This window comes from Oncorhynchus mykiss, chromosome 25, assembly GCF_057628025.1.
Source record: "Oncorhynchus mykiss isolate SJ-2025 chromosome 25, ASM5762802v1, whole genome shotgun sequence".
NCBI lineage: Eukaryota > Metazoa > Chordata > Actinopteri > Salmoniformes > Salmonidae > Oncorhynchus > Oncorhynchus mykiss.
Window position 1 is genome coordinate 63,792,086 of NC_143046.1, and position 27,162 is coordinate 63,819,247.

At 41.7% G+C, this 27,162-nt stretch overlaps 2 protein-coding genes across 3 annotated transcripts; one reads left to right on the top strand and one right to left on the bottom strand.

The window, feature by feature from the left end:
* Positions 1 to 583: 583 nt before the first annotated feature.
* On the top strand, positions 584 to 7,586 carry LOC110505487 (zinc finger and BTB domain-containing protein 18.2). 2 transcript variants are annotated; one of them, XM_021584742.3, is made up of 2 exons: positions 584 to 757; positions 2,099 to 7,586. In XM_021584742.3, exon 2 carries the CDS (start codon positions 2,113 to 2,115, stop codon positions 3,688 to 3,690), a length of 1,578 nt encoding a protein of 525 aa, XP_021440417.1. In that variant the 5' UTR covers positions 584 to 757; positions 2,099 to 2,112; the 3' UTR covers positions 3,691 to 7,586. The 2 variants fall into 2 exon arrangements, with proteins under 2 accessions (XP_021440417.1, XP_021440415.1); XM_021584740.3 differs by lacking the exon at positions 584 to 757 and adding an exon at positions 1,526 to 1,700 and having other exon boundaries at positions 2,099 to 7,573.
* Positions 7,587 to 14,947: 7,361 nt separating this feature from the next.
* LOC110505488 (apoptosis regulatory protein Siva) lies at positions 14,948 to 26,116 on the bottom strand. The gene is made up of 4 exons (XM_021584743.3): positions 25,927 to 26,116; positions 18,318 to 18,500; positions 16,093 to 16,246; positions 14,948 to 15,192 (listed from the first exon to the last, which is right to left on the bottom strand). Exons 1-4 carry the CDS (start codon positions 26,045 to 26,047, stop codon positions 15,144 to 15,146), a joined length of 507 nt encoding a protein of 168 aa, XP_021440418.3. The 5' UTR covers positions 26,048 to 26,116; the 3' UTR covers positions 14,948 to 15,143.
* Positions 26,117 to 27,162: the final 1,046 nt, after the last annotated feature.

The following is a 27,162-nucleotide window of genomic DNA, read 5'->3' on the forward strand; positions in this document are numbered from 1 at the left end:
TCTTTTCCTTCACTGGGTGGGTCGTTGGGAAATGTTTTGCCAAAGTAGAGTTTACCCACTTCTACCACTACAGCACTGCTTGTGATCAACTCCTCATTGAGAAATAAACATGTTCATTGAACAGGTTCCATCAGTCCAAAAGAAAATATCAAAGTGTATATGTTCTTATAGATGTGACAGAGAGTTGGGGTTATGGCAAGTTGCAATAGCTTCATGGTTAGATGTATTCTGGGGCCAGGGAATTCCACCCCATCCAATATAAATTGTACCAACAAGGTAAAATACATATCTGTTGGAATAGCCTATCAAATATATTGTTCTGACTCCTTCTCAGATTCAAACATAAAGAACCGGAGCATTACTGTCTCTTCCATAAAGACCTACATTAAAGACAAGAAAGACATTTCTCATAAACGTTGGAACATATTAAGCACATAAGTCTTTCAAAGCGTCAGTCAATTCCCAGGTGGACATATTCCAGAAAAGGGAGATGGATTTAGGTCAAATTGTGTTATCAAGGAACATTGCTACTTGCTGCCTCTGTGCGAGTTCATGCAGTAGTACAGAACGTATTGTGGTCGGCGTTATCGCGAGACTGGCACATTAACAACCTGCTTGACACACAGCACTGAGTGCAGCTTGCCTGCCTGGGTCGAACTGAGCTAAAGAAACGACAGGAGAAGCTGCGAACATCTGGCCTAACATCATGAAAGGACCTCGGAACATTTAGAAAAACACGGTGACTTGGCAAATATCTGTAAGTATTGCGTTTTGACAATGAAAATGTTGAAACCGAAAGTTATAATACACTGCGCTACCTCCGTGCAGCTCAGTTGGCTTGGTCAGCGACAGTTGCTGAGTTCCTTTGCTGTTAAAGGCTTCATGCCATGCATTACGACCATGTAGGCTTATCTTCCTGCGTTCTTGCCTGCTTGTAGTTTTCCTTACGTTTAAAACAGTCCAAACTAGTGCGCGTAAAGCAAATTATTGTATGGCCGGGTTTATTATAGGTTAGGCCTAATTAAAAGTATGCTATGGACATTGATGTTTGTGCTTTTCGTCTGGTCTATTGCTATTTTATTTACTTTAAATGTTGTTACACCAATATAAAGTTTTTTTTATTTTTTTTATATAAAGTATGGTTGACCAGTGCGTAAATTGAACAACGGCTGTTATAAAGTTAACCACATTGACTGTTGTCAAGTGTTTTTTTTGTTACTTGAATAATAGACGAATTGTCGGAAAAAGTTAAATATTTTAGTGCTGGGACTGATGCAACCTCTGAAACAAGTTTCTCTTTTGTACGTAGCTCGATTCGGAGTAGGCTAACATATGGTAAGGGGAGCACAGCTGGAGGTAGCGTTTCCATTGCGGTGATGTCAGAGTAGCTGACTCCACAGCTTGCAGTGTATTTAGCGAACAGAGCACCAGTTTACTCACTCCCCCGAGCTTTTTTCTTAACCTTGCCCGATGGGCGAGTGCTGGTATTCACAAGCCTGAGTGTTTGTCCGTCTATTTTGCGTTCTAGGTCAATTGAACGGTTCCACATGATTGTTCAGTGATTACGAACAGCCGAATAGACATAGTTTAGGTCTGTGTATGCGACTGTGCCCGCCCGGTCCGTCCTGTCCGCATTTTCATGGGAAGCGCAAAAACTAATGATCAACTAATCGGACTGCTGTTGGTCACTGGAGAGAAAGGTAGGAGACGTTTAGTTACAGGATAAACTGACACCGCAAGTTGTAATCAAGAAATCTGAATAATATACAAATGTTACATTGATTTAGTAGGCATGTTGATGCGTAAAGAAGTCGATATGAAAAGGATATTTACCATATTGTAATGGCGAAATTAAGTCCGATTTTTACTTTTTTTTGTTGACAATTGTATGTGGAAGTCTTCCGTTTTGATTGCCAGTGATTGACTACTTAGTCGTTTTCTGCAAGTTGCATTATTTTTCCTGTACATTTCCTTTGGGGTTGGGATACTTTTGTTTGTAGTTGTCTCAAATACCAGATGAGTTGTTAACTCTCTGTGGCACCCTCTAAATGGCTGCATTTCGTTTATTCAATGTCCAGTTTTTCCTGTTTTTCATCAGGTTATGAAGGAAGAATGGAGTTCCCAGACCATAGCCGTCAGTTGCTGCAGTGCCTGAGTCAGCAGCGTCACCAAGGTTTCCTCTGTGACTGCACTGTTCTCGTTGGGGAGGCACGATTCAAAGCACACAGAGCCGTGCTGGCCTCATGCAGCATGTACTTCCATCTCTTCTACAGGGACCAGCCAGACAAAAGGGACGTTGTGCATCTGAACAGTGACATTGTGACAGCCCCGGCTTTCAGTCTGCTCCTTGAATTTATGTATGAGGGGAAGCTGGAATTCAACACTCTGCCAGTGGAGGATGTCCTGGCTGCGGCCAGTTATCTTCACATGTATGATATAGTGAAAGTGTGCAAAAGTAAGTTGAAAGATAAGGAACTATCCACCCTGGATGAGAAAGTTAGCGAGGGGATAACACTGGAGAACTCTTCAGACAGCGAGCTGCACAGCAAGCAGCCAGGGCCAGGCCGGCGAGAGACACAGACACAGCAGCAGCAGCACCAGAGAACCCCCCCGGGAGAGGAGTTTCACATGGACAACAGCAAAGTCAGGCTGGCTGTCACAGATTGTGATAGGTCTGCACAGAGCAGGCAGAAGGCAAATGGTCACCCTGGCAGGTCCCCGGACCTTGTAGGTGTCAATTATGTGTCAGCAGAGGCCGAGCCCTGCGTCCAAACAGCTGGAAAAACAAAAGCTGATGTCAGTAGTTCCACAATATTGTTGTCCCAGAGGTCCCGGGCTTCAGTTGACATGGACTGCGCTCTGGATTTGTCTTTCAAGCCACTGTCTAGCAGAGATCCCTTACACCCCTCCTACGTCTCAGGACAGCTGGCCCTCGACAGCCAGCAGCAGGGCACTGAGCCACTTGTTAAAGACGAACACGACTTGCTGTCAGAGCAGGAGGACAGTGAGCCGATGAGCCCGGAGAGCCAGCGCTTTGGGAATAGTGCCAGGAGCTCAGTGGTGACAGGGTTCACTGCCCTCTTCCCAGGCAACAACGGCTCCACGGCGGCCCTGCTCTCCCAGGAGGAAGACCTGATGGAGGAGGGGGAGAGCTGTGGGGGAAGGGATGGCACGAGAGGCAGAGAGGGTGAGGAGAGGAGGGGGAGGCTGCTGGGGGACAGTGAAGAGGAGGATGACCTGGCCTCCTCGGACATCTCCACTTCCAGTGGGATGCTCCTGCCCCCGGGGCAACAGGTGTGTGTGTGCCCACTCTGCAGCAAAGTGTTCCCCAGTTCCCATGTGCTCCAACTGCACCTCAGCTCGCACTTCCGCGAGAAGGACGGGGCGCGCTCCAAGCTCTCCCCTGACGGCTCTGTTCCCACCTGCTCACAGTGTGGCAAGACCTTCTCCTGCATGTACACCCTGAAGCGGCATGAGCGCACACACTCTGGCGAGAAGCCGTACACCTGTGGCCAGTGCGGCAAGAGCTTCCAGTACTCTCATAACTTGAGCCGGCATGCCGTGGTTCACACACGTGAGAAGCCTCATGCCTGCAAGTGGTGTGAGCGGCGCTTCACCCAATCTGGGGACCTGTACCGCCACATCCGGAAGTTCCACTGTGGCCTTGTCAAGACCCTCGCCATTGGATAAACCCCTCTCACCAGTGCCATGAAATAAGACAAACGTTTTATCACTCCCTGAGTACTACTGCGTATACTTTTCTAGTTATACATATTTACAAATGAATAACGACATAACCTTTTGGAATTCTACTCTGTGGCATTTCTTAAGTTAAATTGTAGCAACTTTAGAATGCACAAAACTGGATTTCACTGGAAAGATGTTGGGCTTTGTCATTGGACTATATGATTTAGTTGCACAAAACTAACATGCTTTTCAACTCAAGCTGCATATACTGTATGTTAAAGGTGGACAAATCAGTTGCACTTGTCTATTTCTGTATTGGTACTGCAAAACTGCTGAGCTGGATGAAGAGTATTCTGCTAAAAGAAACATTTCTATGTACATACCTTATGTGCAAGGAAATTATAGCACAATATCCTGAATGGATGAACAACGTCTGAGTAGTGCACATGGGGAAGGAGAAACAAAAACCGTCCAAGAGTAGCAGTATATTTTCTTTTTTAAATCCAACCTTATTTATTAGTCAACCTGCTTAACAGGAACAAATATCAAAAGGCACTGAAAAAAATATTTGAAGTTGGAATACTGGACTTTTTTGGGGGGTAGCTAGTATTTACATTTTCTTTATGGTAGGAATGAAGCAGACCACATAAATAATGTTACCTAGAATAGAGGACTAAAAGAAAGATGAGTGGCAAGGGTTTTTAATATCATAGTAAAATGGAGCTTGTCCTGAAGGAATTAATTTTGCTGCACTGGCCTTTCAATGTTCATCACAGCTTGCTTAGAATCAGGCTGCTGAATGAACATTAGAAGTGAATTGTATTATCACCTTTACACTCTAGCATGATGCATACAGTTTCACTATGAAGTGAAAGAATGCCTGTATCACTGGTGCCTACTGAAATTCTTGACACTCCTGTTGTTCTCAGGCAAGCATGGGACCTCTTGCCATCAATACAACTAATCTGTTGGCCTTCAAAAACGTGGTTAGCACTTTCCGTTTACAGTGCATTAATACCAGGAAATAACTTGGTCACTCTGTGATAGTATGCCAGTTGACTAACCAGTGTACTTAGAAAAATGTAATAAATGTGCCATAAATCAAGCTTTTATTGATTAACAGTTGACTTCTATTTAGTAAGTTCAATTTCTGGGTTAATTTTCTGTATTTCGGCACTGTAAAAGAAAGGGTAACCACATGTGAATATTCTATTGCTATCCATGTAATAATGCTGGAGACATGCCCCGATAGACAGGGCAGAGAGTGGGTGAGGTGGTAAATATATACTCTGTGTGCCTCCGTGCTTCTCTGAGGAGATGGTGTACTGTGGATATCTTGTCGCCACGCTGTTCGTTCATCAGAACTTCATCAGTTTATTTCGCCCCTTGCATTTACTCTTATACTGTCCTGTCTATTTTTCTGTTAATGTTGAAGCACTACTGATAATGTTTGAGTGAAACCTTTGGTGAAACTTAGCTTGACAGAGTCCTTGGACAGAATATGTACTTTATGAGCCTGTTATGTGTTGGAAGGATTTCATTATAGTTGGGTTCATTTTGATGATATACATATGGATTCCTACAAGGTGAGTAGCACTAAAAGTCCAAGAAATTTGTTTAATCTGTCCTGAGAAGACTTGATCAGAATTATTTATTAGTTTAACTTGGTTCAGGGTTTACTTTAGGTGTGATCTGTTAAGATGAGCTAATTTCTCTAAGCTTGAAAGACTTTTTATGTCTTTCCTTGGTATTGGGGCTGTTTTTATTACTTTCTGCAAATCCTGTTACTGTAATGAATTGGTCTGTTAATGTATCTTACACAGAATTCTTTTAAGTATTCAAGATTTGTCTCACCAACCGTAGCGAAGCACTTGTTTTGAGCATGCATATAGTTTCAACACTGATATTGTCTAGGCTGCTATTTCTTACTATTTGTATATTTAATGTAAATATATATTCTATTTATCAGTGTCGTTTCTCTTTATTACAAGAACACATGTAGAGTTGAGAAAGCAAGGTGTCTTACGAAGGCTTCAATCTTTTAGGGAAGAGTTCATGTCTTCCCTCCCCCCATTGATTTGGGCTTCCTTTTTCCTGTCTCACTCCAGTGAATTTGGTTTCCTTTTCATATTTAAGGTCTCATAGGCCATCTCTTCACTACATATCAGAAAAGGGAATAATATTGCTATGACTGCTGTTCCAGCAGAAGAAGCAGTTATTCACAAGCCCAAACACACTGATTATGGTATAGAATATCTATAGAATTCCTACAATACGAGCATTGTTCTCCTGTCCCAGGTAGTTCTCAAGGGATAATTTTTCATCTCTGCTTTCGCTGTGGGGAAAAAGGCTGCATGAGTCTCTCTTGGCACTTTTCGTATTGAATGGAGCCATTGGAATGTGAGAAATGCATTTAGCAATGGGAGATCTGGGAGACAGTAAACAGGTGCATTGTCTGGAGGCATCAAAGAACAGCCCTCAATTCCCAGCATGCATTAGATAAGTGCTTAATTGTTCTTTTATGTGGAGAGGATACCACAGCGACTCCATAGCATCTTTATCAACACAATCTCTCTTTAATTGTTGGTGTTTCAAGAACCTGTTTGATTTGAGGTATTGCAACACTGATTAATCTGATTTTTATAATAGGAAAAGTAGGTAGGTAGTATTTATTAACATCCTGTTTTACCTATTTCATCATCCACCCACTGGAATGAGTTTCCCAATATTTCATGAAGCTGTGTGTTTTCAGAAATGTCATGTAGTGTTAACAATGAGTGGTATTTCAATCCAAACACAGGAATGTAGATTCATTCGTGTATTTTTTTTCTCACTGTTTTGAAATGATTTTTTTTTACATGATGCCGTTGAAACAATGATTTATTGTTTTTCTCATGTACACATGCAGCTGTGCAGGGTTAGAAAACTATGTAAAATCTTCTTGCTGGTTTCTCAGTCATTATTTATATCTCCAGGATCATCACAGAATGTGCCTTGCAGACACAAGTGTTGCACCTGGAGTTGCCCTTTTTTGTACACTAAGTTTGCCACAGACTGCTGTGATGACCATACAAACTTCTGTTAATTATTATCTAAAAATAATTCATGGTATCAAAATGTCAACAAAGCCCATTGTTTCTTCCTCCTTTTAGAGATGAGTTTCAGAATTGGAGTTCACTACTGTTAAATTCATTGAAATCTTTGTAAAAGTTTTTAATCTGGAATTCAATGTAATGTTAAGCATACTGAACGCAGTTATTTGTTTTGTTTGGCTCTAAGCCAAGTCCATGTTTAGGTATGAACCTAATTGTGTTCCATATGATGTCATGTTTAATGTGAAACACTGAGATATAGATTTAATTTATGTTTGAAAACTCATGCCGGTGCTCCTGATCGTGGGGTTACGTTTTCCTAATTCATGCTATAGGATTTTACGGTCTAATACTGGAATTTAATACTGGAATTTTGCCTTTGGCAGGTTAAGACTGTGAAATTGTGTATATTCATGAGAAATATTTATTGAATTGTTTCTTGTGCAACATTTGACTGTCTCAATTTTGATTTGTAAAATGAACGATGCTACTAAATGTCAATGGAAATCTTTTTAATAGAATTTTTAGAAGTGCCATTAGAATGTAATATAATTTTTTAATAAGAAAGGTATATTTTATAGTAATCAATTGCTTCTGTGTTAGTGGTTTATAGATTAGGGGACAATCTTATGCAGAATTGACATTGTAGAACTCGAGGCAATTTATTTGTATGTTTTTGTTTTTGTGTGCGTTTTGTTTGCGCTTTCCGAGTGTTCTTGTGTGTGTGTGTGCTGTGGAGATGTGACAATCTTGAGTTAGGTCTTTTATTAAAATTATGCATAGATTAAACAGAACCCTTTTCTGTGACTCTTGTGGATTTCTTTCTTGTGTTTCCTCAACATTGTCCATGTGCACAGCTCTGGCCACTTCTATTTAGTTCTTCAATCCTGTGTTTTGTTCTTTACTGACAGTCAAACTAAACAGAGACAGGATTTTCCTCCATAAATCTGTATAATTATTGTCATGGGAAATTGAAGTAGTAATACCTACTTGATTTTTCCAGTACCGACCTTTTAGATATTGTCAAGGAGAGTCTTCATTGTTGCCTGCTCACAAGCAACACCCGATCAGTGTGGGGGTAGTGAGAGGACTGTATACTGACAACACAATGTGATAATACTGTGGGTCTTAGTCTCTATCCCATTGAACCCATAAGCTGCATCCAAGGACAGGATCTTTAGCGGTGGCATGTCATTATTCCAGAGTTACTGACAATATTTTGCAGAGAAAATACCTATGAATACTTTCAATTGTTATTTATCCTTATATTAATCACCTTCCATTTCCTTTTAATGAAAGTAAACTTAAACTTAAAATGCTGGATTAATTTACATACATGAGCAAACAAACAAAAAGATCCATGAGTAATTGGGGATCTCCATTCCAATTCACTGGTCATTTTCTTTGCAGAGGGGTCTTAATTATTCCCCCACTGCACATCTAAAGAAATCCAGCTGCTCTGCTATGCATTACCAATAGGGATGAATTGGGAGTTCCCACCATCCTCCCCCACCCAGCACACCCATTCTGTGGTGCACTGACAAGGCAGCATCCACTCAGCCCCCATCCCACCCCCGAACTACTGCCCCAACCTTGGCCTCATCCCACCACTATTGTGTGCGTGGGTAGTAGCTCAGCTGCTCCCATTGTCTGCTCCAACTCCCAAGCACCTACTTTATGCACAGACAGACGACACTGCGGTGCTGGCCAGCCATCCACAGCACAAAGAAAATAAGGTCCTCTGAAGATCATTCATAAACACCCTGAACGGCCTCCTGTACAGTACCTCCCAGTAAATAAGGGCCCTCACACTGTAAACATCACTTCAGTTCTCAGGGATTTCACGTCACGATCTGTATGTCACTTCTGCACTAGGCCATCACATATAGATTTCTATCTACATGAACCAAACCTGAGAATGGAAAGTATGGGCCATGTGATAAGGAATAACTGTGGATGTCAGGGCTGTGATGTGTACCCTTGAGTTTAATGATAGAATAGTGAAAACTTTCCTGGTAAATTTAGATGGTTTTTGACCTCTACAATACTCTGTTTTTATTTATTCCCCAGTTTACAGGCAGACTTGGGGGAAGTTGCGATGAAAGTTGTAAGTGTCCACCACCTCACAAGGCCAGCGGTGGGAGCCCTTGACCTCTGAACGGACTGCCAGGGACAGCTGGTGTGGCCCATGTTTATTTATTTATTTCTTAACAAAAGACAGGTGGTCAAACTTGAAAAGGGCACACACACACTCCCAGCAACAAACAGCTTGGTACAAACATCCAGTCTCGATTCTCTTATCAAGACACTCATCTGCGGCATAGAGATTATTTTCACTCGCAGACAAATCACCATCACATTGCTCTCATGGAGAGACAGTAACAATGAACTCACAAACACATTGTGGAAAGGCTCTCTGTTTTAACATTGTGATAAAATGATTTTTTCCCTCAGTTTATTTGTTCACATAATTGACTTGGTTACATTCAAGTTCCCTGACAATACATAAGTTACATTAAGAAGTTGAATATATGAAGGAGTGAATTAGTTAGACAGTAAACATAAAACATATCACTGGTGTTCAGTTCATGCTGGGGTTCCCTTGTTTGGAGTGACTCGTCCAGGGAGTGCCAAGACAGTGTGTCCTTGGTCCACTGCACAGCTGCCACTTACTCACACTCAATGACGCATATTTATAGCAGCAGTATCACTGGGCTCGGCGCTCGCACTCCGAGCACAGCTGGTCCCCAAAAGAATGGGTGAAAGACAAAGCCACACGCTTCCACTGCAGTTGATGTCCAAGTCTGTCCAGTCTTAGAAGGAAAACAGTGACCTGTTTCTTTAGAATACCAGAGGTAGGGGTGTGATGAAAACCTGGTCATCTCTCTACACCCATCGCAAGACCCTGACAGCTGCAGGTTCTCATTTTAAGGAGTGCTTTAACACAATGTCATAACAGAATTCAGAGAGAGCAAAGGGAGAAGACCCCCAGCACTGGCATCCACCTTTTAATTAACGGAATATTTCAAATAATTATTTTAGATGACATACAGACATGTACACTCTGCAATGTGTTTACTAGGACGGCTAGGATTTGACCCAAGTCTACTACTTTGAAAGGCTGTTTATGGCACACCAACTCCATCATCCCAGACACTCTAGACCTATTACAATTTGCATACCGCACCCAACAGATCCATAGACGACGCAATCTAAATTTCACTTCACACTGCCCTCTCCTACGTAGATTGGAGGAATACTGTATGAGAATGTATTCAATGACTACAGCTCAGCGTTTAACAGTATAGTCCCCTCCAAGCTTGTCAGCAAGCTGGGGACCCTAGGACGAAATGCCTCCTTCTACAACTGGGTCCTGGACTTCCTGACAGGCTGACCACAGGTGGTGAAGGTAAGCAACCCTCAACACAGGGGCCCCACAGGGGTGTGTGCTTAGTCCACTCCTGTACTCCCTGTTCACCCACGACTGCATGGCCACGCATGACTCCAACACCATCATCAAGTTTCCTGATGACATTACGGTGGTAGGCCTGATCACCAGTTATGATGAGACAGCCTAAAGGGAGGAAGTCAGTGACCTGAAAGTGTGGTGCCAGGACACAGCCTAGTCTCATAGGCTGGATGTAACTTTGTAAACATAAATTCGAGATACTCAAATGAGTATGACACACTACATGACCAAAAGTATGTGGACACATGCTCGTCGAACATCTCATTCCATTATCATGGGCATTAATATGGAGTTGGTCCCCCCTTTGCTGCTATAACAGCTTCCACTCTTCTGGGAAGGCTTTCTACTAGATGTTCGAACTTTGCTGCGGGGACTTGCTTCCATTTAGCCACAAGAGCATGCGTGGGGTCGGGCACTGATGTTGGCCGATTAGGCCTGGCTTGCAGTCGGCGTTCCAATTCATTCCAGAGGTGTTCGATGGGTTTGAGGTCAGGGCTCTTCCACACTGATCTCGACAAACCATTTCTGTATGGGCCTCGCTTTGTACAGCATTATCATGCTGAAACTGGAAAGGGCCTTCCCAAAACTTTTGCCACAAAATTGGAAGCACAGAATCATCTAGAATGTCAATGTATGCTGTAGCGTTAAGATTTATCTTCACTGGATCTATGGGGCCTAGCCCAAACCATGTAGAGTCCAATGGCAGCGAGCTTTACTTCACTGCAGCCGACGCATAGGCTGCTTGGCCATGGAAACCCATTTCATGAAGCTTCCAAATAAGAGTTCTTGTGCTTACGTTGCTGCCGAGAGTCAGTTTGGAACTCAGTAGTGAATGTTGCAATCGAGGACAGATTATCTTTATGCACTTCAGCACTCAGTCCCGTTCTGTGAGCTTGTGTGGACTATCACGCGCTGAGCTGTTGTTGCTCCTAGATGTTATCACTTCACAATAACAGCACTTATAGTTGACCGGGGCAGCTCTAGCAGGACAGAAATTTGACTTGTTAGAAAGTTGGCATCCCATGACAGTGCCAAGTTGAAAGTCACTGAGCTCTTCAGTAAGGCCATTCTACTGACAATGTTTGTCTATGGTGATTGCATGGCTGTGTGCTCAATTTTATACACATGTTAGGTGTGGCTGACATTGCCGAATCCACTAATTTGAAGAGGTGTACCACATACTTTTGGGTATAGTGTATGTAACGTTTGGTGTGTTTAAATAAGACAGATGGTTACTTAAGGCAACAATTAAAGTGGGGTGGTTGGTCTGGGTGGATCGGTAGGCATTTAACATGAATGTCTAGGAACCCGAGGGTTACAAGCTCAAATCTCATCACAGACAATTGGAGCTGATTAGCAACTTTTCAAGTACTTACTACTTTTTAGCTACTTAGCATGTTAGCTAACCCTTCCCCTAAGCTCAACCCTTTTAGCTAACTCTTCCTCTAACCTTAACCCTTGAACCTAACTCCAAAACATAACCCTAACCCCTAGCCTAGCTAACATTAGCCACCTAGCTAGAATTCGTAAAATACAATATGTTACGAATTTGCAAAGCTTATGGTATGTTTTGCAAATTGTAACGTACAAATTGTAATTTGTAACATATCATTCAAAATGGGCGATGGACATCCACAAATGAATACATACCATACAAAATGTAACATACAGTATCATACTAAATTGAGTGTTTCAGATTTACGTATAGAATAATACGAAATGCTCTGAGACCAGGCTGCAGGACAACCTCTTCCTCGAAGTCAGTAAGACCAAGGAGCTGATCGTAGATTACAGGAAATGGAAGGTGCGATAGGAGGATGAAAAGATTTGTCATAAGCCCTCAAATACTCAAAAAGTTCTACAGCTACACCATTGAGAGCATCTTGACTGGCTGCATCACTGCTTGGTACAGCAACTGCACCACCCTCGATCTCATAGCGCTACAGAGGACAGCCCAGTACAAGAGGTGTGGACAGCCCAGTACATGACTGGGGCCGAGTTCCTTGCTATCCAGGACCTTTATATCAGGCGGTGTGAAAGGAAGGCCTGGAAAATTGTTAGACTTCAGCCACCCAAGCCATTGACTGTTCTTGCTACTTCCAAATGGCAAGCGGTACCTGTGCTAGTCTGACACCATAAGGCTCCTGAACAGCTTCTATCCCCAAGCCTTTAGATTTCGAATTAGCTAATAAAAAGGTTACTCGGACGACCCGCATCAACCTTTGTTTTTTGCACCGACTCTACTATGCACACTCACTATATGCATGCTCTTCCAGTGGCGGTCAGTGCCGTTTATGATTGGATTTTTTTTTTCTTCATGAGCATGGTCTTATTTCTATTAGCTAGCATCCCTAACATAGCACCTCTCTGTTTGAGCAGGGTGTTCCAATAGGCTAAACTAGCTAGCCGAATTTGCTAGCTAAGTAACGTTGTGTAACTGAAAGTTACTTCTTTAATTTTGGATAAAATTAATTTGTTAACTGTTTAACTACGGTCTTTCTCTTTGAGTCAACTACTCACCACATTTTATGAACTGCAGTACTAGCTAGCTGTAGCTTATGTTTTAAATACTAGATTAGTTATCTGATCCTTTGATTGGTTGGACAACATGTCAGTTCATGCTGCAATAGCTCTGATAGGTTGGAGGTCGTCCTCCGGAGGTTGTCATAATTACTGTGTAAGTCTATTGAAGGGGGTGAGAACCATGAGCGTCCTAGGTTTTGTATTGAAGTCAGTGTACCCAGAGGAAGAGTGGTTAGATTGGGTAGTGTGGTTAGTGGCTAGGTTTTGTTCCTAGTGGTTAGAGTGTTGGGCCAGTAACTAAAAAGTTTCCGGATCGAATCCCAGAGCTGACAAGGTCAAAAAATCTGTCGTCCTGGGCAAGGCAGTCAACCCACTATTCCCTGGGCGCCGTGGATGTTGATTATTGCAGCCCTCTGCACCGCTCTGATTCAGAGGGGCTGGGTTAAATGCATTCAGTTGTACAACTGACTAGGTTTCCCTCTGGCACCCTACAGAGTGCTGTTGAAGCTACTGTAGACCTTCGCAAAATAGTGTTTTAATCAATTATTTGGTGACGTGATTATATTTAGTACAGTTTTATCTAAAAAGGTTAACTTATTATATCTTTTACAAATTTTATTTCATGGAATTCACTGAGGATGGTCCTCCACTGAGAAGCATCCTGTGAACTCTACACACACACCGACACCCACATTCCTACGGACTGGACTCTATACACACAAAATCAGGGCTCCGAGTGGTGCAGCAGTCTAAGGCACTGCATCTGTGCTAGAGGTGTCACTACGGAGCCTGGTTTGATTCCAGGCTGTATCACAACCGGCCATGATTGGGAGTCCCATAGGGCTGCACACAATTGGCCCAGCGTTGTTAGGGTTTGGTCAGGGTAGGCCGTCATTGTAAATAAGAATTTGTTCTAAACTGACTTGCCTAGTTAAATGGTTAAATAAAAATCTACGCTGCTACTACTCTGTTTATATATCCTGATGCCTAGTAACCTGATACATATCTTATCCTACCAGTCCAGTATCCCTGCACATTGTAAATGTGGTATCGTCACTGACCCTGGAACTGCTTACTTTCTCGTGTTCGTCTTATATCTATCATGTCTTTTTGTTCAACATGAATTCATTTTTTTATTGCTACTGATATTATTGGGAAAGCGTAAGCAAGGCATTTCACTGTACTTGTGCACATGACAAAAACTTGAAACTTGTTCTGAAGTCCTGTGGAGTGTACATGCCCTACAACCTCAGCAGCCTATTTCCAGTGATGTGTAGCTAGTTTAAGATTTAATTTCCAACAAATGTGCTTTGACTGATGGACGCCTGGCCACCCAGCAGCTGTCTGCCTGCTCACCCAACCAGAACTGCTCTTGGACACAAACTGCAGAGATCCCCATAGACCAGAGCCACAACTGACCTGTGGAGCATTGGTGTGACTCATGTTCAAATGCCTGTTTCGAAAGGACTCCAGTATAATCTCATAACAAATAACTGTAGCTAATACATAGGGATATGAGTCATAGGCTAGGACCTAGTGTTCACCTATTCAGAAAAAAAACAAGTCTCCAATGAGTCCCCTACTCCAGAAACGCTTGAGGTAAACTTAAAAGGATTCGATGGGTAAAAACCCATTCGGAAGTAGCATCACTGTGTCCTCTGATTGGCCAGATGGAATTTTCACCATATTGCCTACCTATCCAATCCATTCAAATGTACACGTTTCATTCCCGCAGACACTTGGCCCTCCGTGGATTGAGTTGGACACATGGTCTCTGGGTTGTTTCTGGACAGGGCCTGGGTGACATGACAATCCTGTTTGACTGGTAATCTGCACTTCCGGGTATGTCCACAACCGAGAACAATTATCCACGGAGCATAATACATGACCCCGAAATCTATAAGTGATGAGCCAAGAAAAAGTGATGACTACAACAGCAGTGTATTTAGCCAAGTCACAGGAATCTTTTACCAGCTTATGTCTGAGTCAAACCATGATATATGCTGCCACCTGCTGCTGTAATAGATTACTACTTGGTAGAACAACCTTGTTTCAAACATTAAATTATGTAGCCTGCTACAATAACTTTGCACTACCTCCACTTCCCTTATGGGCAGCATGAGTCATTCATGATTGAAATTAAACACATAGATATGAGAAGATATGACAAGCAAAGTAGCAAACAAGGAAAGCGTCCAAGTATTTATTCCACAAACATAGCAAAATACATATATACAAAAACACAGTTGGATCATGGTTAACATTTTAAAAAATAAGCATAAACATGTATAACAATTTAGAGTTAAGAATATTTAATGTAAAATTAAAACATTCAAGCATAATGCTTAATTTTCTCCATGGCCAGTTGTTGATTACGATGAGCAGCCGCAGCACAGTACTTGCTCATACTGGCCACTGTAACTGAAGAAGAGGATACAGAGAAAACAATGAGTAACAAGCAAAGTAAAGTGGAATAAAAAAAAAAAATTATTTTTTTTTTTTTTTTTTTTTTTTTTTAAACAGGCGACCTGTCAATGTACGTGTGTGCGCTCTGCACTGCTTGCTTAATAAAATATGCTGCATACTATTCTGCCGTACCAAGCAAAAAGGCAGTAGCTGCTCATTTGGCCGAAAATGAGTTATTTATTGTAGCAAAAATGACTACATGCTTAGTCATGTGGACAAGTATCCTACCTCGTATTGTGTTTCGGATAAAATGGGGGTCATGTTAAAATTAACTGTATAAAGATACCGTGAAACCAAGGTAAATAAAAGCCATTTTCTCAGTTCCATGAGCAGTTAGTGCATTTTTTCTTGTTTGGGCAGTATTGTAAAGACTCTCAGACAGTTAGATAGATGCCTGTTATATAGGTTGTCAGTGCACATTTACCCAGTTACACAGGGTTTAGCAAGGTCCAGTCTGCCAGTCAACCTGCTGTCTGCCAACCACAGGAATGCCTGAAATGTTTGTGCCAGGAGTCCTTGTGGTTGGGCATGGCAGGTTCCGTTATATGACTATGCTGTCTATTGTATGTCCTGACAAAGGGAGCTAGCTACCTGTTGATTTTATTACAGGTTTATTTGGCGTAGGCTACAGCCATACAGTATCCTGTGAGTGTTGAGGAAAAACTGTTTTATTTCAGTCGAGAACTCAATCTTCTATTCTGTACATGATTTAATGTATGACTTTGAGGTCCTTACACTATGGTAGTGGAATAGCAGTAGATGCTCTGCTTGCTGATTTTACCCAACTCAGAAGAGATGCTCACTCTGACCAGAGTAAAATCGGATGAAAGGAGAAGGGCGAGGAGTGTCACTTACTCGATGACGGTGCAGACAGAGCAACAGGGGCTGGAGCAGTTGGAGCACTGCTGGATGCAGGAGGGGCAGGCTGGGCGGTCACACTGGGAGCACTGCCTCCTGGTCCTCTGGGCCTTCTGACATACACAGCTGCCCTTTGAAACCAACACAGCACCTGAGACAACCACACAGTCGGATGTCAGAAACTTCCAAGTTCCCAGTCGTCTTGAACGTGGCATAAAGCAAAGGTGTCAAACTCATTACACAGAGGACCAGGTGTCTGCTGGGTTCACACTCCTCCCTTGTACTTGATCGATAAATTAAGGTCACCGATTAGTTAGAAACTCCTCACCTGGATGTTTAGCTCAATTGGACACAAATTGAAAATAAATAACTAACTAGCCAGTGGCGGCCGCTGATTTGCTGAATACTCGGCGCACGAGGTGGTTGTGGGTTTGCAACAAAGCAGCATGACAGAAATATGAAAAGTTTTCAAACTGCTAGTTTCTATGAGAAGATATATAAAAATGAAATGTGCATTTGAACAGCATAAATACACCCATTTCACTTTTGCATGTCAAAATCCCAATGACCACTTCTGCACATGCTGCCACTGTTTTGAGCAGAGTACACTATGAAAACGAGCAGCCAGCTCACGTCACAAACACACCAGGGAGAAAGTAACAAGCCTGCCGATGCGCCCGTGGCTCACAGCAGTCTAAGGCACGGCATCTCAGTGCTAAAGCATAATTGGCCCAGTGTCATCCGGGTTAGGGTTTGGCCGGGGTAGGCAGTCTTTGTAAATAAGAATTTGTTCTTAACAGGCTTGCCTAGTTATTGGAGGTGTACCTGTGGATGTATTTCAAGGCCTACCTTCAAACTAGTACGCAAGTATAAACACCATGGGACCACGCAGCCGTCATAACGCTCAGGAAGGAGAAGCGTTCTGTCTCCTAGAGATGAACGTACTTTGGTGCGAGAAGTGCAAATCAATCCCAGAACAACAGCAAAGGACCTTGTGAAGATGCTGGAGGAAACGGGTACTAAAGTATCTATATCCAGAGCAAACCGAGTCCTATATCGACATAACCTGAAAGGCCGCTCAGCAAGGAAGAAGCCACTGCTCCAAAACCGCCATAAAAAGCCAGACTACGGTTTGCAACTGCACATGACAAAGATCGTACTTTTTGGAGAACTGTCCTCTGGTCTGATGAAACAAAAATAGAACTGTTTGGCCATAATGACTATCGTTATGTTTGGAGGAGAAAGGGGAGGCTTGCAACGCTTCCCAACTGTGAAGCACGGAGGTAGCAGCATCATGTTGTGGGGGTGCTTTTCTGCAAGAGAGACTGGTGCACTTCACAAAATAGATGGCATCATGAAGGAGGAAAATTATGTGGATATATTGAAGCAACATCTCAAGACATCAGTCAGGAAGTTAAAGCTGGGTTGCAAATGGGTCTTCCAAATGGACAATGACCCCAAGCACACTTCCAAAGTTGCGGCAAATGGCTTAAGGACAACAAAGTCAAGGTATTGGAGTGGCCATCACAAAGCCCTGACCTCAATCCCATAGAACATTTCTTGGCAGAACTAAAAAAAGCGTGTGCGAGCAAGGAGGCCTACAAACCTGACTCAGTTACACCAGCTCTGTCAGGAGGAACAGGACAAAATTCCCCCAACTTATTGTGTGAAGCTTGTGGAGGGCTACCCCAAACTTTTGACCCAAGTTAAACAATTTAAAGGCAATGCTACCAAATACTAATTGAGTGTATGTAAACTTCTAACCCACTGGGAATGTGATGAAAGAAATAGAAATAAATAAATGCTGAAATAATTCTCTACTATTATTCTGTCATTTCACATTCTTAAAATAAAGTGGTGATCCTAACTGACCTAAAACAGGGAGGTTTTACTATAATTAAATGTCAGGAATTTAAATGTATTTGGCTAAGGTGTAAACTTCCAACTTCAACTGTGTGTGTGTGTGTGTGTATAAAAAATAACACATTTTTTGACCAATCACAAGTGAGGCACCGCACCTAACTCACTAATGGGTGGGCCACTACTGAAACCAGCAGACACTCTGCCCTTCATTTAATGAGTTTGACACCCCTGTACTAAAAAGAGTAATCATTTTCTGAATTGAAGACGGAACAGTGATTTCAATTCTGACTGGAATGGTTTCCCTTCAGCCCATTCTCAGATTCGGGTGAAGGTTGCAATTCACCTGAGGAGATTATTACCTTGGACACGTGTAAGTCTGCCATCCTGTCCAATCAGTGTCTGTCCCCTCAGTAGTGTCCGGCTCACGTCAGGTGTCACACCTGGCCCCGAAGACTGTATCGTTGAGCACTTCTCCGTATCTATATTCCAGATTTTCCCCATGACAGCTTTAGTACCATTGAAGAGCAGGGTCTTTGTCTTTTCTGGAAGAGAGAGGCAGAGATAAGCAAACAGCAGCTGAAACAGTTTGTGCATATATTCTGATGTTTTGGACTTCGGCAAGGGTTTTTTCAGGTGGTCGGGTACACGTTTTAATCTAGGCAAGCCCAAATCCGTAGCCGAAGTCTACGCACCCTTGTTGGCCATTGGTCAACAGTAGGGATTCTTCAATAAACTGCCTGTTGTCATTCAATGAGGGACAACTCGTCCTCAAGCACATTTATTCCCCACTTACTGCACCAAACATTCGCGTCAGATGAAAAATTGCATGACTAAGATCTTGTCTGCAAAAACATCAAAATTGACAAATTTATCTTAGATTAATTCTGACTATTTTGAGGAAGTGTATACTGGCTATGGCATTTCAAAATGGATAAACAGAACTATTGCCACTTTCTCATTTTTCAAGTGAAGGTCTTCAGGGATATGCGAGCACACTCGTTCGGGTCGCCTAGCACTGCACCAGCAGAACTGAAGCATGCTGACATCTTAATATGCCCAGAAGCGGTCTTCTGACTAGGTGACAATTAAAACACCATAATTAGGGGTGTTAGGTTATGCGACAAACAATGGACGCTTTGAGATAATTCTACAAAAAAACAGCAGTAGACAAAATCCATTTTCACTAAGTGTCAACAGGGTTGTCAAAATACATAAATCAATGGAAAATATGAAAATGGTAGTTGTTACCCATGTCTACAAATTTACACAATATAAGAGTCCAAATGGAAACCAAGTGCCGTGCTAAGAAATTTCAATTGCGGGACAGCCCTTTTTGTGAAACCTGCAAAATCAGTGTGTTCATATATGCTCTTCGCGGAAGGTATTCCTCAACCTGCCAGAGTAAGATCGATTTGACATTGTATTGCTAAGAAGTATTGGAAAGTCCTGAGGGTGTTTCACGGTCATCGGATGTCCATTGACTGAAATATAAGGTAAAACATTTTTCGGCTCCGTCATTGCATTTTTTCTATCAGACACGGGAAAAAAAAACAGGTTACAAAGTAGTTTCAAAGCTACATTTTGATGTATGGGTTGTCAGGGATTGGTCCAAATTCACTTTCCGCAAACCCCATTTCCATGAATGCCAGTTTGCTAGCTGTGTGGGCAACTGTGGAAATAGGGAGCGCTGTGCAGCATTGGCTTTATTGTGCCAGAGGCGAACTGTGTGATTGATGGTTTTATTCTTTCAAGTGAAAAGTAATAGAATTCAGTGGCTACAGTTCTACAAACGATAAAAGCATAGATTAAATACCAGTGAACTGAAAATGGGTCCCATCTGGCTAACAGGCAGCTCACCCGCTCCTGAGACTAGGCTAATTATTTGCTGGGAAAAGTGAAGTTCATCCTCCCATCACAGGTAGAGGTCGACCGATTAATCGGAATGGCCGAATAATTAGGGCCGACTTGAAGTTCTCATAACAATCAGAAGTCGGTATTTTTGGACACCGGTTCAGATTTTTTTTTTTTTACACCTTTATTTAAACGAGGCAAGTCAGTTAACTTCTTACGGCTGCAATCCCGTTAACGGGATCGATATGACAGCCAGTGAAAGTACAGGGCGCCAAATTCAAAACAGAAATCTTATAAAATTTCTCAAACATACATGTATCTTACACCGTTTTAAAGGTAATCTTGTTGTTAATCCCACCACAGTGTCCGATTTCAATTATGCTTTACAGCGAAAGCACCACAAACGATTATGTTAGGTCACCACTAAGCCACAGAATAAACACAGCCATTTTCCCAGCCAAAGATAGGAGCCAAAAAAAGCACAACGATAAAAATGAATCACTAACCTTTGATGATCTTCATCAGATGACACTCATAGGACTTCATGTATGTTACGTTTGATAAAGTTCACATTTATATAAACAAATCTGAGTTTACATTGGCGCGTTACGTTAAGTAGTTCTAAATCATGCTGTGATATTGCAGAGCCACATCAATTTATAGAAATACTCATAAACATTGATGAAGATAAGACTATTATACATGGAACTTTAGATAAACTTCTCCTTAATGAAACCGCTGTGTCAGATTTTTTTTTTTACTTTACGGAGAAAGCAAACCATGCAATAATCTGAGTACAGCCTTTAGACAACAAAGCAGCCAAAAAGATACCCGCCATATTGGGTAGTCAACATTACTCAGAAATAGCATTTTAAATATTCACTTACCTTTGATGATCTTCCTCAGAATGCACTCCCAGGAATCCCAGTTCCACCATAAATGTTTTGATTTGTTCGATAATGTCCATCAGTTATGTCCAAATATCTTCTTTTGTTAGGGCGTTTGGTAAACAAATACAAAAGCGCGTTCAGGTCGCGCCGAACGAAAAGTTCAAAAAGTTCCGTTACAGCCCGTAGAAACATGCCAACCTAAGTATGGAATCAATCTTTAGGATGTTTTTAACATAAAACTTCATTAAATGTTCCAACCAGACAATTCCTTTGTCTGCACAAATGAAGTGGAACGTAGCTACCTTTCACGTGAGCGCGCCAGACCGAGGCTGTGGCACTGCCAGACCACTCACTCAAAGAGCCCTTATTAGCCCCTCAGAGTAGAATCCTCAAAACAGGTTCCAAATACTGTTGACATCTAGTGGAAGCCTTGGGAAGTGAAACATAACCAATAACACCCTGTATCTTCAATAGGGGCTGAGTTGAAAAACTACAAACCTCAGATTTCCTACTTCCTGGTTGGATTTCTCTCAGGTTTTCACCTGCCATATGAGTTCTGTTATACTCAGACATCATTCAAACAGTTTTAGAAACTTCAGAGTGTTGTCTATCCACATCTAATAATAATAATATGCATATCTTAGCTTCTGGCCCTGAGTAGCAGGCAGTTCACTCTGGGCACCTTATTCATCCAAGCTACTCAATACTGCCCCCTGGCCATAAGAAGTTAACTGCCTTGTTCAGGGGCAGAATGACAGATTTTTACCTTGTCAGCTCAGGGATTCAATCTTGCAACGCTCTAACCATCTGCCTCTCATTGCACTCCACGAGGAGCCTGCCTGTTACGCAAATGCAGTAAGAAGCCAAGGTAAGTTGCTAGCTAGCATAAAAACTTATCATAATCACCAGTTATACATGGTTGATGATATTACTAGTTTATCTAGCGTGTCCTGCATTGCATATAATCGATGCGGTGCGCATTCGCGAAATAGAAGTCGTTGCTCCAACATGTATCTAACCATAAACATCAATGCCTTTCTTAAAATCAATACACAAGTATATATTTTTTAAACCTGTACGGTTAGTTAATATTGCCTGCTAACATGCATTTATTTTAATTAGCGAAATTGTGTCACTTTTCTTGCAACAGAGTCAGGGTATATGCAGCAGTTTTGGCCGCCTGGCTCTTTGCAATCTGTGTGAAGAATATTTCTTCCTAACAAAGACAGCCAACTTCGCCAAACAGGGGATGATTTAACAAAAGCGCATTTGCGGAAAAAATGCACAATCATTGCACGACTGTACCTAACCATAATCATCAATGCCTTTCCTAAAATCAATACAGAGAGAAGCAAGGCCGATAAACCTGACTCAGTTACACCAGCTCTGTCCGGAGGAATTGGACAAAATTCACCCAACTTATTGTGGGAAGCTTGTAGAAGGCTACCCAAAACATGTCACCCAAGTTAAACAATGCTACCAAATACTAATTGAGTGCATGTAAACTTTGGGTAAGGTGTATGTAAACTTCCGACCTCAACTGTATGCTATGATGCTGGTAAAGTTTCCTCGCGCACCTACGGTGCTGGTTAGAAAAAGAAAGCTAGCTAGCTCATGGATGCAAACAAATGTTCTTCCCCAAAAACATAGCAAAACAATCTGTTTCAGTAGCTATATAGTTAGCTAGGTGTCATCATCTAAAAAATATACAAAATTACAAGACAGTTCTTATTTGATTAAATGGTGGTCAGACCCATCTGTGAAGCTGGCCACAATAAGGATTAGCCACAATAGTGGACTGTGAGGTTAGTCTTCAAAATAAAAGTATGTCATCGACAGTAATGCAAATTATTACAAATAGTAGAATCATGCCATATTTGAATAGATCATCCTAAACGAGGATATATATAGAAATAAAAATCAACAAATGTCAATTTGTTAATTTGACAAAAATGTATTATACTTTAGAATTGCATTGGGGGCATACTTATTTCACTGTACAGCCTTAACTATGGATTATGGATCAATGACATGAGGTATCAGACTCCTCAGTGACACCCAGAGAACATTAGCGTCGTAGCTCTTATTGAGAGACTCTGAAACAACTGAATTGAGCCACATTTGTCGTCAACCTGTGTGTATTAAACACTAATCCTGAGGAAAAATAGTATTGCGTGGACGTTTAAGAATCTGAAACCTGAGGAGGATGTAGGGGGAAAAAATATATTGGGTATTGAGTAGACTGATACCCCATTTCATTGATCACCAATCCTTAGGTAACGCTGTATAGTGCAATATGTCAACACACACAATAGGCCGACTGGGGAGGTGATTTCACAGTCACGCAACAAGAGCTACAACGCAAATATTTGTGTAAGCTCTTCAGTGGGGTTCTGTGGGTGTCACCGAGTAGATTCATACCCAATTTCATTGCTTCACATTACAACCTTGTTTAATATTATATAGTCTAAATATGGCATGATTCCACCAATTGTAACCTTCTGCAACACTTTCAAAATAACTTTAATTTTGAAGGCAAACCGCAAATTCCAAGATTGTGCCTAATCCTTATTGTGGCTAGCTTCACAACACATAACCCGGTCGAGCCTCACTAGCCAGATGAAGCTAGCTGGCTGCTTATGACGTTAGCTTTTGGCAACAGGTTTAAGTAGCTGGCTAGCTATTTATTTTCATGAACTGATGTTCAATTTTAATAGGCGAACAACAAGTGGCTACCTAGCTAATACTTACTCACAATGATTCCAGCTGCTACCCGATGTTTATTATCCATGCACAGTCACTTCACCCCCACCTACATATACAAGTTACCTCAACTAACCTGCACCCCTGCACACTGACTTGGTACCTGTGCCCCCTATATATAGGCTCGTTATCCTTTTTGGGCTATTTTTATTATTACTTTTATTTTACTTGGTGAAGATTCTTAACTCTTCTTGACCGGCATTGTTGGGTTAGGGGCTTGTAAGTAGGCATTTCACGGTGAAGTCTACACTTGTAGTATTTGACCATGTTACAAATAAAATATGATTTGAAATCATTGCTAAAAATAATGAAAATAACTACTGGTCATTGTTTTCAGGCTGGTTGTATTGGTGCTAGCTAGCTACCAAGCTAAAGCTAGCTAGCTACCCCAGAAGTTGCAGGCAAACAAATAAATAGTTAATTACCAGCGCAGTATTGCAAAAACATCATTTGTGGCCGGTGTTCGCAAACTTTTTTGAACAGCTTTGACAGTGCTACTGACGCGCTTGGCTTGCACGTGCAAATTCAAAACACACAACATTCTATAATAGAACCGTGTTATTTGATGTGGCAAATTAAAAGCTTATTTAACGTGTCAAATAGTGTTAATTGACGTATATCTTTTTTGACAAAGACCCAAACGGCGTTCCATAGTATGTTGTGAAGCTAATAGCAGTGACGCTATTACCGTGTAATTCCAGTAGGGCAACATCTGAAAAATAGCTCACTTAGTACTGTGTACCGGTGCTTGACCAGTTGTGAAAGCCAAAATCACCCACGATAGATAACGGTTGATTGTCAACGGCAATGAATTCCATTACCTCGATTCACACAGCAGACATTGTGGGCTAGGGTAGGAATGCTGCGTTGCACGTGTAGTAGCACAACATTTTACACATTGTCTTTACATCATGTACCATCATGTATGTTATATAGGTATGCACATCAGCTTTGACATTGGTTTTGCACATCGGCATTAAACTAGACATCGGGCCGATACCGATGTTGGCATTTTTAGCTAATATCGTCCGATTCCCATAAGTTCACCGATATGTTGTGCATCCCTAAAAATAACATTACAACCTAACCCAACTCGGGCGTAGACCTACCTTAGAAGTAAGCTATGTTAGACTTATTTGGCACTCTAGTCCTAATCAGTTGGGCTATTGAATACAACATAACTGGTAAATAGGAACCCATCTTTTTGTGCATGCGTGGCACCTTACTGCTCAGTGTAGACTCCCATTTCCGCATAAAACATCAATATACATTAACAATGACAACCTAATTTTAAATTAATGAGTATTTTTATTTTTTTGTTCTTAAGACTGGTAATATGCTAAAATATAATTTGCATACAGTAGTATAAATGTTTTCTATTTTTCATAAATTGTTACAAACTCAGTTTAGCATATAGCATGAAGACCTGATCATTTACCACCCAACTATAAATTAGTCTTAAATGACTAATGATGTATCCCGTACTGCCTTATTTGCATATTAATTTAATAAATTGTACTTTCATTTGAATCTGTGTTCTACATCAGCCCTGAAAATGTCATATCAATATGACCACCCTCTCTTTTAAGATATTGGACAAAACATGTTGAATCCTGACAGTGACCTGTCCGTGACCCTTTGGACCTCCTCCGATTGCTTAAAAATAAGAAATGAAAGAAATGTTGATTCCCAACGACCTAACATAGTAACTAGCCAGAAAGCTGAACACCTGACAGGTGTGGCATATCAAAAAGCTGATTAAACAGCGTGATCATTACACAGGTGCACCTTGTGCTGGGGACAATAAAAGGCCACTAAAAATGTGCAGTTGTGTCACACATCACAATACCACAGATGTATGTTCTCTCAATGTGATACAATTGGCATCCTGACTGCAGGGATGTCCAACAGAGCTGTTGCCAGAGAATTTAATGTTCAGTTCTCTACCATACGCCCCTCCAACACCGTTTTAGAGAATTTGGCAGCATGTACAATCGGCCTTACAACCACAGACTGATTGGTTGGGCATGGCTCCCAAGTGGGTGGGCCTATGCCCTCTCAGGACCACCCAAGGCTGCACCCCTACCAAGTTATGTAAAATCCATAGATTCCTTATATGAACTGTAACTGAGAAGAAAAAAATAGATTAGAAATTGTTGCGTTTATAGTTTAACTGTACAGTATATTTCTGTAACGTTTGTGGCTAACGTTACCTGGAAATAGTCAAAGGCTAAAACAAGCTACATGTAATGCCTGTCGTGAGTGGATATAGCCACCTAGCTAAATTATCAAGTAATAAATGGACATCAACATTTGGTGTAGGTAGTTAGTTAGCTGTTGTAAACTACCTAGCCAATGTTAGCTAGCTCGTTTTTACCGCTAGCTAAACAACAGCACATGGAGTAGGGCCAGCTAATGTTAGTTAGCTAACAGCCAGCCAGTTATTTCAGACAGCAAACCTTACCGTAGATGTCTTGTCTGTACTTGTCCCCATTTACGCCGTGATTATTAAACTCCTGTTGTCCAATGTGAATTTTATACTGCGATGAGAAAGATTCAGCGAAAGGATAAGATCTTTTAGGCATTTTTTTTGGCGAAGAACGTGCATCCAAACATAAAATTGCTTGCGGAGCAACGACGGGAAAATACTCACTTGCCTGCGAACTAACCAATCCGACCATTGATCTCTTATCACGTGACTGTTTCATTTTGATTACTCATACCAAGTGTTTTTATTATTTTATTTAACCTTTATTTTATTTAACTAGGCAAGTCATGTGCCAGTGTTTGAATATTTATGTTGCAGCACGATTATTGTGGATAGTCAGATTCATATAAAAGTATGTTTAAAACGTTTACATGCTTTGCAAGAAGAACGTTTTCTCTTATAGTCCTGTTCACATGGACACATCTGAAATCAGGCTACTGATGCGTCTTTTGATAAATGCAGAAAATCGCAAAATAAACGTTCTACCGCAGTGACCATGTTATTTTTGCGCAACCTTTTTGTGAAAATGTATGTAAAAACTATTTCTAAGATGCATACTGTAATTAAACAGCAGGGAGCATGTCTCGAACCCTCGACCTTCTAGCCCGAGGTCCGGCGCGCTATCGACTGTGCCGCAAAAGCATGGTCGTGCGGCAAAGTTGATTTCCGCGCTTATAAACCCAGGGTCGTTACAAATACTTTCCGTTTTTCACGAATTCACTCCACTGATAATAAGAGGGAGGCTCGCTCGGCTAGCACACGCGCAGATCAAATACACAGCTGTCCTTGATGTCTTTTGTTTTTGCATTGTTCTTTTCTGTTGTTGTTTTCCTTTATTCAAGTCTTTTTTTCTATTTTGTTCTTTTTGTTGGTTGTTGGCACATCGGGTGTGTTTGTTTTGGTTGGAGGGGTGGAGATGGGGAGGGTTTGGGGATGGGGAATTGAGGGGCATGTTTTTCGGGGGCTCTTGGTTGGTTGGGGGGTAGCTCATGGAGGAACTGTGGTTGCGGATCTTGGATGGTTGGTGGTCTGGCGGTTGGGCCGGTGGACGAGAGGTCGCTGGTTTAGGTCCCCGAATCGACTGGGTGCGGGATCTGTCGATGTCTGGGATATTTGGGTAGGGCGCTTGAGCATGATTGTTTCTGTGGGTCACTCTGGATGGGAGTGTCTGCTAGATGAACATAATGTAAATGTTGACTGGCTTCACAGGTA